Source organism: Antedon mediterranea, chromosome 8 (genome assembly GCF_964355755.1).
Source record: "Antedon mediterranea chromosome 8, ecAntMedi1.1, whole genome shotgun sequence".
Classification (NCBI taxonomy): domain Eukaryota; kingdom Metazoa; phylum Echinodermata; class Crinoidea; order Comatulida; family Antedonidae; genus Antedon; species Antedon mediterranea.
In genome coordinates this window covers 8,001,960-8,015,406 of record NC_092677.1, presented here as the reverse complement: position 1 = coordinate 8,015,406, position 13,447 = coordinate 8,001,960, and the positions used below count along the sequence as shown (strand labels likewise).

Sequence of the window (13,447 nt, the reverse complement as noted above, 5' to 3'; positions counted from 1 at the left end):
AGAACCATGTTACAGACTTCTTGCCTGTCAATCAACTTCCTAATTTTTGTTTATAAAAAAAACTATTCAAGGCTATATACTGTTATCACCATTTTTATTTAGTGTATTGTGTTTTGAATTTGAGTTCCTTTTACTTTCTTGATGTTTATATGTTCTTTTGTGAGTTGACTTCATTATTTATAGTTGTCTACAGATCTGGAGATTAGCTGCAGTCCAGTAAAGTTAGGTTTTACCATTATTTTATCCATGGTCCTAATAAAAAAAAAAGACATGGTTGGAGAATTCTGACATTGAAAAGAGACTGAATTCTTAATCTTAATGTGTTGGTTGTAAAGTTACTAGTACTTTTGGTTGCCCAAGACTTTCCACTAATTTTTATAGAAATTACTTTTATATGGAGTGATAGTTTATATAGAATAATTGTGTATTATGCATGTAATGAGATTGTCAGTTAAATACCAGGACAAGTTCACATGCGCAGAAACAATTTGGAACATCTCTTCACACTAGATGTGAAAAGGGTGTTTAAAGGAAAACAAGAAGGTCATCCTATGGTCATGTCCACACTTAAGGTACAGGAAAGTTTACCCAGATGACAAAAGTACACATACATTTACAGTACATTAACTTTTTGACATCAACTATGATATCAATTAATGCTGTTGCCATTTTATTACTATTATTGTTCTATATATACCATAAATAGACATGAGTAATAATTGTACAATATACAAGAATTAAAATCACTGTATTCAAACACTGACTTTCTCTTACTGTACATCAGTGACTCATAATTAGCCAATGGTTTCTGTTTCAAAGTGTACACATGGGCATTGCCCGGAGTCCTTCAATTACCTGTAGAGGTTTTAATTCTTTACTTCCACCCTTGTGCATTGTGGAGATGATGATAATGTTTTTTTTATGTTGATTATGCTACTCTCTCACTATCTTCTCACTAACTATTTTAACGTTATTCCTCAATCAGTTTTAAACTGCTGTTTCAAATACATGTGTTCACATACAGTCCAAAATGTGTTAGGTATTTGTGTTTTTCTGTTTAAATTTAAATCACAGATACTTCAAAACTACGAGAGGGACCTTTTTTCTTTAAATATGATACTCCCCTTACTTTTCCCTCCCCGTTCAACAACTGCCTTTATTTCTGATTTTTAAACACTTCAGTGCCAAGAATTAATTTAATTATCATATATTTAGTGTTAAGGTCATGGTAAATAGTTTAATTGTAATCATATAATAATAATATTATGCCACTTGACAGTCACTATACTGTAGTGCCCTATACTGAATTTTGATTGGGCATTTGTAATTAATAATTGTTACGAAAAGTTGGAACGTGGAAATCACAAAATCAAACCGCATAAATATTTATTAGTTATTTAAACGTTTGTTGTACAACCATACATTTAATCAGGATTTTCTATTGAAATCTGCCATTACAGTATGTGTTTTTCAATTAAATGGTTGACATGGCCAATGAGAAATGGTCATTTTTTCTCATCGGAAAGAAGGATAAAATTATATAGCACTATGTTTTGGTATAAGGTAGGTTTGCATATTAAAGTTTCTTATCGAGTGATGGGGCATGATTGAACTCTCATGTGAGAGACATGCTTACATGCCATGCTGATTGCATCCCAAGGCAAGATGCCTTTACAATCATTACCTCATCCTCATGTAAAAATGTTTGTGTACTGTAATTTTTAAAATAATTGTATACACCATAAAAAAAAGAGTAGGAATCTATCTGCCGGTGTTATCGGTAGGTTTTGTGTTTTACAGTTGTGATTTATTTAGAAATCATGAGTAAGAAGAAAATTGGAAACACTCTCAACAAACTTCTTCCAAACTTTTTTAAGGATTAAAAAGTCCCAGAACCTTTTCTATTACAAAACTAACTCCCTTTCAATTCTAACTCCAACTTTTGTTAAGGTCTACTATTAGGTCCAAGTACCATTTCTACTATTGTTTCAGTAAATTCATTCTAAAATCCATACTGTCCAAGAAAGCCTGATACTTTGGGCCATCCCGAAGCATGATACAGTTTTGTGGAAATTGTCTGTAGAACCAGTTGCTCTCACTAGGAAGTCTTCTTTCAACACTCTGCCATTTGATAATTACTCTTCTCTATCCTGGTGATTCATGGTTTACTGCATTATAAAATCTGTAACTCAGACACATAGTATAGTAAGTCAATTACCAATGAGCCAGTAATCTAAAGTAATAATTGGAATCACTTTTTTGCCCTCAATCTCATGTGGAATTTGCCACATAATTGTAAATGTTTCAGTTTTTTTATTTTTTTTATTTTACATTGCATATTAGATTTTTTGTTTTCCAAATTGTTTTTTATATCAAAATCTAATCCATTTAATGTCAATTTTTAAAATGTAATTCATAATTCAGCCGTTGCTACTTTTTCATGTTTGTATGCAATTTTGTAGCATATTGGTTTACTTTATAGGTGACTTTCTTTTATCAAATCGTAATGAAGTATAGAATTATAATTATTCAAGATAAAATAAATTTGCTTTTAGTTGAATATTATTATTCAATAATAAATAATGATGAATTTATATTTTAAAAAGTAATTTTCTCTTTAAAAATGTTTACTAAACCCTCAACATGTGTGTACTTTGTAAAAGTATTGTTTTTTTGTTGTTACTTTTTAATCATAATATTTATCATTCTTGACTCGTTATATATTTTACTTGAATTTATTATGTTTACCTCATTTTCTTCAAGGAAGAAATAAATGTTAAGTTGAATTGAAATGAGTTTTAAATGTACGCTTTATTTGAAATATTCTTACAAAAACTCAAATTTCCGAAAAAAAAAAAAAACAATTGATTTTATACGATTTCTAAAAAGTTAGTTGATCTTGGTATCAAAATTATGTAATTATTTATATTACAACTCATGACTCACAGCCAATCAGAGTAAACTTTGCTAGTGCTATCATCATAAAAATAACCAATCACTTGGTCTGAAAGCTGTTGTTTGCTGATAGGAGAAAAGGAAGGTCCTCATTAACGTTGGCTTAGAATTCAAAGTGTGTCAAGCCGTTGCAACCAAGCAGCCTCAGATTGAGTCATTTAAGCGTGACTCTCACACAACCGCTGGTCGGTCGGTATAAACTGTGAGCAAATTCAAACATTTGAATGTAAAATTAAAATAATAGTATTTAAACATTCCAGTAAAGACAGCTTTATTATAGGATAGAATACAAAATGAAATTTGCACATTTCTTTTCGAGAGAACCTTCGTCTGAGCCAACTAATTGGAGGCAGAAAGTGTTATTCAATGCTCGCAGAAAAATTCAACTCGCTTATAAAGCTGTATTTGGACGTATACACATCAACAATAGAAGAAGCAATAGTATTTCTTATAGGGTGAGTGCGGTGTGAATACAGTTTTGTAAGGTTTTAAAATGGTGTAGATGCATATATTTCAAGTGAATTCAAATTAATTCCACAATGTTGCATCAATCTCACATTGATCATTTCTTATCTCTGCATATTTTTGCAGTCATTTCATTAAAAGTGAATTTGAATGGTCAATTTCACAGATGATTTTTAGAAAAAATACTTTATATCATTTTATATTTTTCTTGTGTGCTGTTTTTGGATGATACACCGGTGAAAATATTTTTGATGATGAGCCACCTGTATTTTAGTAGTTAGTTTCATATTTTCTTGACACGAGTATAAACCAACAGCGGAATTGAATATAAAGGATATGTTCTAGACATTCAACTATTTTTTTTTTGTTAGTTAAATTCACTTTTGTTTTTAAAAGTATACTTTTAAATGATAGTCACGGAGTATTTTGGAAAACCTATCATGTATGTATCTGTTTTTTTTTTTTTTTTTTTTATTTATTTTTTGTATGAGTATCTTGTTGACCTAGATTTTTTGACATTTGAATAAAAAAGGGTAGACATACTTTCTGTAAATCACCTCCTATTTATAATCCTCAAATCTGCTCACAAGATTCAATTTCGTTATTGGCTTATAATTTGGATTGTTTCTGAACAATTGTCACCAAATCATGACACTGACTGATAATAAATGTCACTTTTTAAAAGTTTTCAAAGCCAAATTTTATTTATTTTTTAATTGTTTAACACTGTGCAATTAATAAGGATCAGGTGAGAAGTTAAACAATTGAACAACAACATAATTTAAAAGATACATTTATGAAGAAAGAGGTGTGAATCTAAAAGCTTAAATTTTGGATGCTTTTGAAATAAATAAAAATATAAGACATTGTGATTGTATGGAGATTGCAGTTAATTACATATTGAAACAGACTAAATATTACATTATTCTTGAGATTTTAGTGTTATCAGCTTACTCATTGAGTAGATTGTATGAGGTCTGCCTCTCTTGTTGTCTTAGTTTTCTGACCCACATCACCGACTTAATCAAATAATAATGAGATCTGAATATGTGACCATTCAGGAAGAATATTTAACTTTCTAGTCACTAGAGTCATTATTAATTTGTAGTACATTAATTTTCTGACCTGAGTATACACTGACTTTATAGGATGGTAGGGGCTGGATTGTTCTATTGATATTAAGAATGTTATGTTTCTTGTGTACCCGATTAAAATTGTGACAAAAATCGGGATATTTGTTACCGGGATCCCGGTAAAAACCGGGAATACCGCCCGAAAATCCCGCAGGATGACCGGGATCCCGGCCGTGAATATCGCAAAAATCCCGATTTAAAGGTCGTAAAAAATCGGGATATTTTTATCGGGATCCAGGTAAAATTCGGGAATACCGCCCGAAAATCCCGCGGGATGACCGGGATCCCGGCCGCGAATATCGCAAAAATTCCGAACACAATTTCGCTAATTTCCCGGTCGGAAATCCCGAAAATATCCCGATTTTTTCGGGATTCCCGACCGGGAATACCGCCCGAAAATCCCGCGGGATTTTACCGGATCCCGGCCGGGATCCCGACGATTTTTTTTATAGGGTACTACTTGTAATTTGATTAGTCAATTCAACTTTTAATGTATGTTCATTATAGCCATCTGGATTATTCATTAAAAAAAATGTTTTGCTTGGTCATGCTCTGTTTCTGAACTTCTGTAATTGGAATGAGTGGGATTTCTGTTCCAATTTTTTTTAAGTATATCAATACGTACCAGGGAAAGTTAAGGGTGTAATCTCACTCTAGCTTACATTTTGTCTTCCAATCCCAAGGTCCAGCGTTCAATCCAACAAATAATAATAATCGAATCCAAGGTTCAGCGTTTTAACTTTTACGCCTCTTTTAACTCTACTCCTTAAGCCTCAAATGAGACTTAGTTTATGCAAGATAAATTATTAAATAGTTTTTCCATCCTGTAATTGGCAATTTTTTTGCTGTTGGATGCGTATGAAATAAAAAAAAAGTTTCATTTTGAATAAAGTCTATTGATAGATGGGTATTTCCCAATTATCATCTTATCTATTTTAAGGTTTCTTGAGACACAATATTATTTAATCTTTAAGAATAATTATTAACCATTTACAGCTTGGAATGTACTGTACAGGTATGTATTACATATCAAACAAAAGAAGTTGATATTTAATGATAGTAAGGATCTTGATATGCTATTTTGCAGCTACGGTATACAAACCTTCTTTTTGGATCCTATTCATATTAGTGGCAGTGTGTCTTAGTGATTGACATACTACTTATTTACAAATCCCAGGTCTTTGGTTCAAATCCTACATGCCAATACAGTAATAAGGCCTCTTCCTGATTGAAGTTCTTGCTGTTCTATTTCTGCCAACCTGAGTACTATTATTGGATACCTCCTATAGTATTAGTTTAGTATTATGTTTTTTTTTTATTTAAACAGATGTTATTGATTCAGAATTGAAATTTTAGATTTGTAAAACTATTTTTAATTTGCATATTTAAAATACAATTCAGAAAACAGACAAACTATTATTACTATATATTAAATTGTATAATTTTTTTATTTTTTAGATTTCATCTTCAGATGTTATTATCACTGTTCCACAACAGTCAAGTACACTTCCCGCAACTGGGATATCATTGCAGCAACACTATGAGGAGATAAGTACTGAAGGGCTCCCTCAGGCAGCAAGACAGAATACATTGCCATCACCAACTGCATTAGAACCTAGAGGTTAGTTTTATTTAATGACTGTATTTGCTACTTGGTACTACAGTAATCCAGACATTTTGAGCTGCAGTAGCCCAATGTTACATAAAAGTATTACTTACTAAGTCTGGGACATCCCGAACTAATATGACTAGATTCCTCCATAATATCATATCTGCCATTCAGACAAACAGTTCTTCTCTATTCATACCGGTATCCATCTGTAGGACGTAAATGTATGCGAGTGCTGGTATTCCTTGTTTTGCAAGCCCATGTAAAGCATTATGAATTGTCATTATTATTATTATTGTCATCATAAACATTACATGAGCGTACAATACAATCAATAACTAGTGCTGTCTCACCTTACCATGTTTGGAGCAGTGGCGTAACAGGCGGGGGGCAGGGGGGGGGGGGCGGAATACCCCCCTGGCGGATTTTACCGGGTTGAGAAGCGTTCGATCGGGCTGGGTAACAAGTAAAAAAAATAAAATAAAATACAAAGAAGGGATAGAAGAAAGAAAATATAAGATAAGAATAAAATATACGATATATGATATGGCTTCAAATGAGTCACAGTACAGTATGATATTCAAGTAAGATGATATGAAATACACAAAATCCTGACTGACAACTCGTGGGAAAACGCACTGCTTATCAGTACATTAACATGCGGTCAGTTGACTGTGGTTTTTGGCGTCTTTTATCTAAGCCGCCATCGCGGGCATCTCATACACAATTGTGACGCTGTGCTGTGCGTGTGAGGCCACCTTAAAAAAATACACTCCTACTAATCGTATGTAACGCGCTAGCGATCAGCAAAATGAACGTACTTTCGTGGCTGGCTGTCACTCCAATACTCAAACTTTCACAGGCATACTAACACAACACCACCTGCACAACACTACGATTGTTTACTACAGGTCTAGTCAAGCCTTAATAAATTTAATTAATATAAATCGACATAAGAATATAAAGTATATTTTAACTAAAATATAAAAACCTAACACTAAATTTACAAGATAAATTCTATTTGATAACTGCTGAACATCGTGGCACAGAGCATAGTTGTTTGCTTGACATAAAAGGGTATTCCCCTACACAGGTCTCTGCGTGCGTGTGACGTGCCCAGCCAGCTGCTTGATAGGTAGTATAGAGAGAAAGCATGCAGCTCACACAAGTGCAAGATGCAATGGTTGAGTGAATTCAGGGATCACCTTAATTCCATGGTTTGTTACCTAAACACCACATGATGGTGAATATGCCTGTTAAAGTCTCAATGATACGATCCCTTAATGTACCATGTTGTTGCTAGGAGGCTTAAAGGGAGGAGGGATCTAGCGGGTGTCACGAAAGCTCAGACCCCCTAAGACCTAAGATCACGAAAGCTAAGACCCAACACCTAAGATTACAAATATTTATCTTTCGCACCTGCCTTGTATTTTAACTCCCAACATTTATTCTGAATACCACACCTTAGAATTGGCACTTTCATGAAAAAGAATCACATAAAAAGTAACAAATACATTTTTAAATTGATGATTTTACAGACGTTTTTCTCGCACACAAAATGACTAGCCTACAGTACTACAGTAGGCCTACCCCATGTTCAATGTTCAATGTTTTTGTTTCTATGGAACGTCAAAAGAGCAAAAATTATATAGAGGGCTGAAAACTCTGTGGAGTCCATCTACAGTGTGGAGTGGATGGAACAATGTAAAATTAAAATTGTAATGATAATAGTATAATCATGCAAGTACGAAGAAATAAATACTGGCAAATAAATTTTAATTTAAAAATCATGATAAGTTTTTTTGTTTCGTTTTCTTTCTGTTTTTATGCTTGTACTATTATTGTTGCTCTTTTGGCGCTCCATGGAAACAAAAACATTGAGCATGGTGGGAGCTCGAGGAGTTACATTACAGTATACAAAGAAACACATATGTAAAATCATCAATTTAAAGGATTTATTTATTTGTTATTATGTGTTTCTCCTTCTGAAAGTACTTATAAGTCCTAATTTTAAAGTTTGGTGTTCAGGATAAAGTTAGTCAACAAATTTGGAGTCAAAATACAAGAAAGGCAGGTGCGTAAGAAAAACATCCTCTGAACCAACACAATGGAGTAAATATATACCAACAAACAACCCGTCAAGTTTGTTTGTTGTAAAGAAAAAATATACATTTACTCAACAGGCGAAAATAATGTGAGTTTATCTATGTTTTGCGGTAGTATTAAATTATATTTATGGTAATAAATGAAACCTACTGTGTTTAAAATTATGTATGGATAAACAAGTATTGTTTTTAATCTGTAGTATATCTTAGTATTTGTAATCTTAGGTGTTGGGTCTTAGCTTTCGTGATCTTAGGTCTTAGGGGGTCTGAGCTTTCGTGGTCTGAGCTTTCGTGACACCCGGGATCTAGCCTAGTTTCGGTCGGCAAGAGAATGCCGTCCTCTGACAATTTAAGGTCGGCAATAAGGTCGGCAATTGAAATTCGTGGGCTGGAAATTTCACCAAATTATATAGTTCATAAACAAAAGAGTTTAGCCGGAAATGCGATTTGCGGCCATACATAGGCCTATAGAGAAAAAAAAATTCGAGGGTATGGTTCCACTAAACAATTTAACGATCCACCCCGCCGTCAAACCTGGTTACGGCCCTGTTTCAGTCTTCTAACCGGAAAAATTACTACCTTTGCCAGGTGCGGATCCAATGTTAGATTGGGTTTTCACATGTTCAAATGTTATGTCACCTGAGTTTTTAACGGTGGAAAATGTACGATCATTTTGCTGATTGCTGTGCAATAAATGGGAGTGTTATTTCCAGGCCAACTACTACTAGTTAGGCGCCATTTATCGTGAATTTTATGTGCGAGAGTACCATTTCCGACGATCTAGGGGTGTCATTTACCAAAATTCGCTTCGCCACAGCCCCCACCATGGGGGGGCTGTGGCTCAAGTACTTGGTGTCTGGAAGGATTTTCCCCTCTTTGCCCCTCCCCCCCCTGACAAGACCCCCTTGTTACGCGGCTGGTTTGGAGCTATCCAAACAAACAAGACAAACCATTAAAGAACCAATGGAATACTCGGCTACATCGAGTATAAAGCAGAAGATTCGTCTTAGGTCAAATCTGCATTGGCCTACCTTTGTTATCTTTTATTAATACTATAATAAAAGAGAGAGTGAGTTTGTATGGTTTCCCGGTATCTATTTGTTTGCTATTGCACATACCCATAAACATCAAAATTACCAGAATTGTACTGAGAATTTGTTTTAAAGGTATGGGTATCTTTCTTATTACTTGTTCTAGAAGGGTTGCTTGGAAGTTTCCAGTTTACTTTATATTTAAACATTATATATAAAATTGTCAATTATTATTACTAGATGGCACGCTCGCTTCGCTCGCGTACCATCTAGGTCGTGCCCACAGATGGTTCTCGAATACACAGTATTTCCAGCGAGAAAAAAATGGAGATTTCAAATGTAAGTACCGCAGGACTATAATACATTGTCGTTTACAGAAACGAATAAATATACACAATGATTTATGTAGTCAACCAAAATTAGCACCCTGGGAATTACTTCCGAGAGAGAAACAAAATGAGTCAAATTTTTTTATTTGGACTCATTTAAAAAAACCCAATTTGTGTTTTGTATGTAACATTAAGGGTTGAGGGATGGGGGAAGAAGATCGGTACAAAGAGGAAACATTTTAAAATATATTCTTATCCACTCAGTAACGAAATATTGTTTTTAATGTTTTATAGGCCTATAAATAATATACCACTAAATACAGTAAAACATTTGCGATTTAATACGGTATTTTGTTAGAACTGTCACTGTCATAGTCGATTGAAATAGTAAAGTACATGTGTTACGATACACCACTACGACGTTTATATATTTTTAAATTATTAATTAATACAAACGTTGAGAAGCAACTGTCAGTAATAACGTTTATTTATTTGTATATTATATGTTTATAATCTAACAGTAGGGCCTACCAGTCACAGTAATAAAGTTTATTTGTATATATTTTTATATTACATCTAACAGTACCAACACTCACAGTAAGAAATTTGCGATTCAAATTGCGATCAAAAGTGGTTAATACCTTAACAGTATTGTACAGCATTGCAATACTATTTATGTTTATTCTCCAAGGGGGCCCATAAATCTAAATCTATACCTCTATGGTTAAACCAAATAATTTGGAATGTTTATTTGTATATTATATGTTTATAATCTAACAGTAGGGCCTACCACTCACAGTAATAAAGTTTATTTGTATATATTTTTATATTACATCTAACAGTACCAACACTCACAGTAAGAAATTTGCGATTCAAATTGCGATCAAAAGTGGTTAATACCTTAACAGTATTGTACAGCATTGCAATACTATTTATGTTTATTCTCCAAGGGAGCCCGCCCATAAATCTAAATCTATACCTCTATGGTTAAACCAAATAATTTGGAATGTTTATTTGTATATTATATGTTTATAATCTAACAGTAGGGCCTACCCACACTCACAGTAATAAAGTTTATTGGTATATATTTTTATATTACATCTAACAGTACCAACACTCACAGTAAGACATTTGCGATTCAAATTGCGATCAAAAGTGGTTAATACCTTAACAGTATTGTACAGCATTGCAATACTATTTATGTTTATTCTCCAAGGGGGCCCATAAATCTAAATCTATACCTGTATGGTTAAACCAAATAATTTGGAATGTTCCATTCATCACAAATCAATACATTTGTAAAAACGTATATTAAATGTATCAAAATAGTATTTTTTAAAGAAAATCGGCCTGTCTTCAACATTATGATGCTGTACTCGAACTGTTCAACCGGTTTTCAGCTATTAAAAACAATTATCGTAGGAGGAGATAGGAAAATGCGAAGCCTCCTCGCATTTTTGTGGCGGGTATTTTTCAAGATGGACATCCATTAGACAGTGTATACCACGATCGGAAAACACCCCTATTTGGGGCAAATCGTTGAACCTAAATTCGTTTTAATCGTCAATAACTAATTATCTAACTCAATTTAATTAGTAAACAGGGTTACATCAGGTGGTTAAAATCAGTACCGAAAGTACGAACCAACTTTACATACCATCGAGTAAAAATTCTAGAAGTAAGGCGCGATTTACCGATTTTTGCCCTTACGTAAATTTATATATAGATTAAGGTGACAAATTGAATCAAGTTACAGGAAAAGTTATATTTTAAAAGTTGCTAATCACCACCACAATTTTAATAGTTCAATTTGCCATATGAACAATTTCAGTATCAGGTTGTCTATAAAAGTAAATTTGAGTCACAGATGGAGACAGGAAATACTTTAGCAACAACAGACTTTAAATCATTTTTAAATGCTTTCACCTCATTATATAAGTTTGAGATTTCATTTTAATATCTGCAACATAACCAAACCAATCAAAGCATTTATAGGTTAAAACATGACCAGTGACTTGTTTACAGTAGGCTGCATACAGATATGGGATAGTTGGTGCATGCCTTCATCTATATTCATTGTTTTGTCCTGTTTCCTTATGCTATAGATTCTTTAATTTATGAATAGAGATGATGGGACACACCATAAATATCGTGTGGCTGGGAAGGAGTCCAATCGTCGTCATAAGAATGCAGATATTTGTATTATACTGTCCAAAATTGAAACATAAAATACAGAAATGACAAGTGTATGTTAATAGCAAAGTGTGATTAGATTATTTGAAGAAGATTTCCTCATCTTTACCATTTAAAAATTAATTTTTAAATATCAGCAGTTTAGAGGGATTAATATGCAAATTTTGTATTGAACCATACCGTGATAGTGGCCCTTAAGGTTAAAATGCCTGCATAAAAAGCAGAAGATTTCAGGTTTAAATCTTGATTGGAGTGACTTTCTCATTTTCACTTCCTCAATAATTAATTTCCAGTATATATCACCTAGCAAACTCTTTATGCCTCCCCTAATCAAATTTCTCCCTAAGAGTGTAATACCTCTTTTTTGCCGAATCCAGAACCATACTTTCTAATCTTATAATAATGGTGAACAATGTATATTTTTTAATCTATCAATAAACTATAAATTAATTTTCCACACAGAATTTGTGTAGAAGTTGAAAATGTATGAACAATTTTCAAATTGAAGGCGGATATGTTTCATTCTTTTTGGAAACAGGCCAACAATTAACAACATTTTTATTGTGTTTTATTCAAAATGATGACTTACTACACAAATGCTCTACCGAGTAAGTGCTAAAAATAAAACTAAAGCATTAATGTGTAAGTGCTATTTCCGAGATTCCACAAGTGCCATATGTTTTCAATTCAAATGTATGTAAAAGTTTTCCAATTGCGTAATAAAAATGCTGACCATTCTTTTTTACAAATATTAAAAAGTAAGATAAAATCAAATCAAAATATAGTGAAAGCTATACTGTTTACATTATTTTTAAACTGCAATAGAAATAAGCTGTTAAACCCTTTACTACAATACTTTGGAAAATCTTCTTTAACATATTTTTCTATTATGTCCGTAAATAAATGTTTGACCATGTATTCATTTTAAGCAATTAAAAAAAATAGTAAACGGCACTTTTTTTCAGGATAACAAGCATGCTATAAAGTGACAAATGTGTAGTAGTTCTTGTGAAGTAATACATTATTATAGGTGATTTCAAAAGAACAATCCATTCTATTTCAGAATTGTTTCCTTTTACAATTTTGTTTTGGCACAGATATTTAAAATATTTATATCTATGTTATCATCAAATAATTAAAGATTTTGAGACTTGAATTTTCAAAAGGTCTTATTATCCTCCCAATTCTTTTCTACCTTGTACTATTCAGAGAACTATGGAGAGTTTTAATATACAGTACTTCCCCCTTTTGAACCTCATCATTTATTTTTGCTTTAGAAAGACAATTTGGCTAAAGTTTACAATTTTCTTAAAGGCAAAGAAATTCTTCACTGTAATGTAATATAATAATACATAAAGAGTACAGCTTGTTTGAGTTTTCTGTGCACTGAAAAAATAAAAATATTTCTGCACTTAATTAAACATGATTCATATTCGTATGGCCAGATAATATGATATTCATATTCATACACTGCAACACTGCAAGGATTGCTATGTTTTTATCATCAAATTCATTTTTTATAATCTGTTTGTTCACAATTACATTCTCCTGTACACGAAGTCAAGGGTACACCGCCCCAAATTGAATCAACAGAAAGGAAATCAGTAATTTAGAAGATGATAGAAAT

General features: G+C 32.7%; 1 protein-coding gene across 1 annotated transcript in view; it reads left to right on the top strand.

The window, feature by feature from the left end:
* Window positions 1-13,447, top strand: part of LOC140056420 (uncharacterized) — a 37,223-nt gene that overhangs the window by 18,651 nt on the left and 5,125 nt on the right. The window contains exon 8 of the mRNA XM_072101789.1: window positions 6,012-6,174. Within this exon, the coding sequence (XP_071957890.1) occupies window positions 6,012-6,174 (163 nt within the window). The remainder of the gene's footprint in view (window positions 1-6,011; window positions 6,175-13,447) is intronic.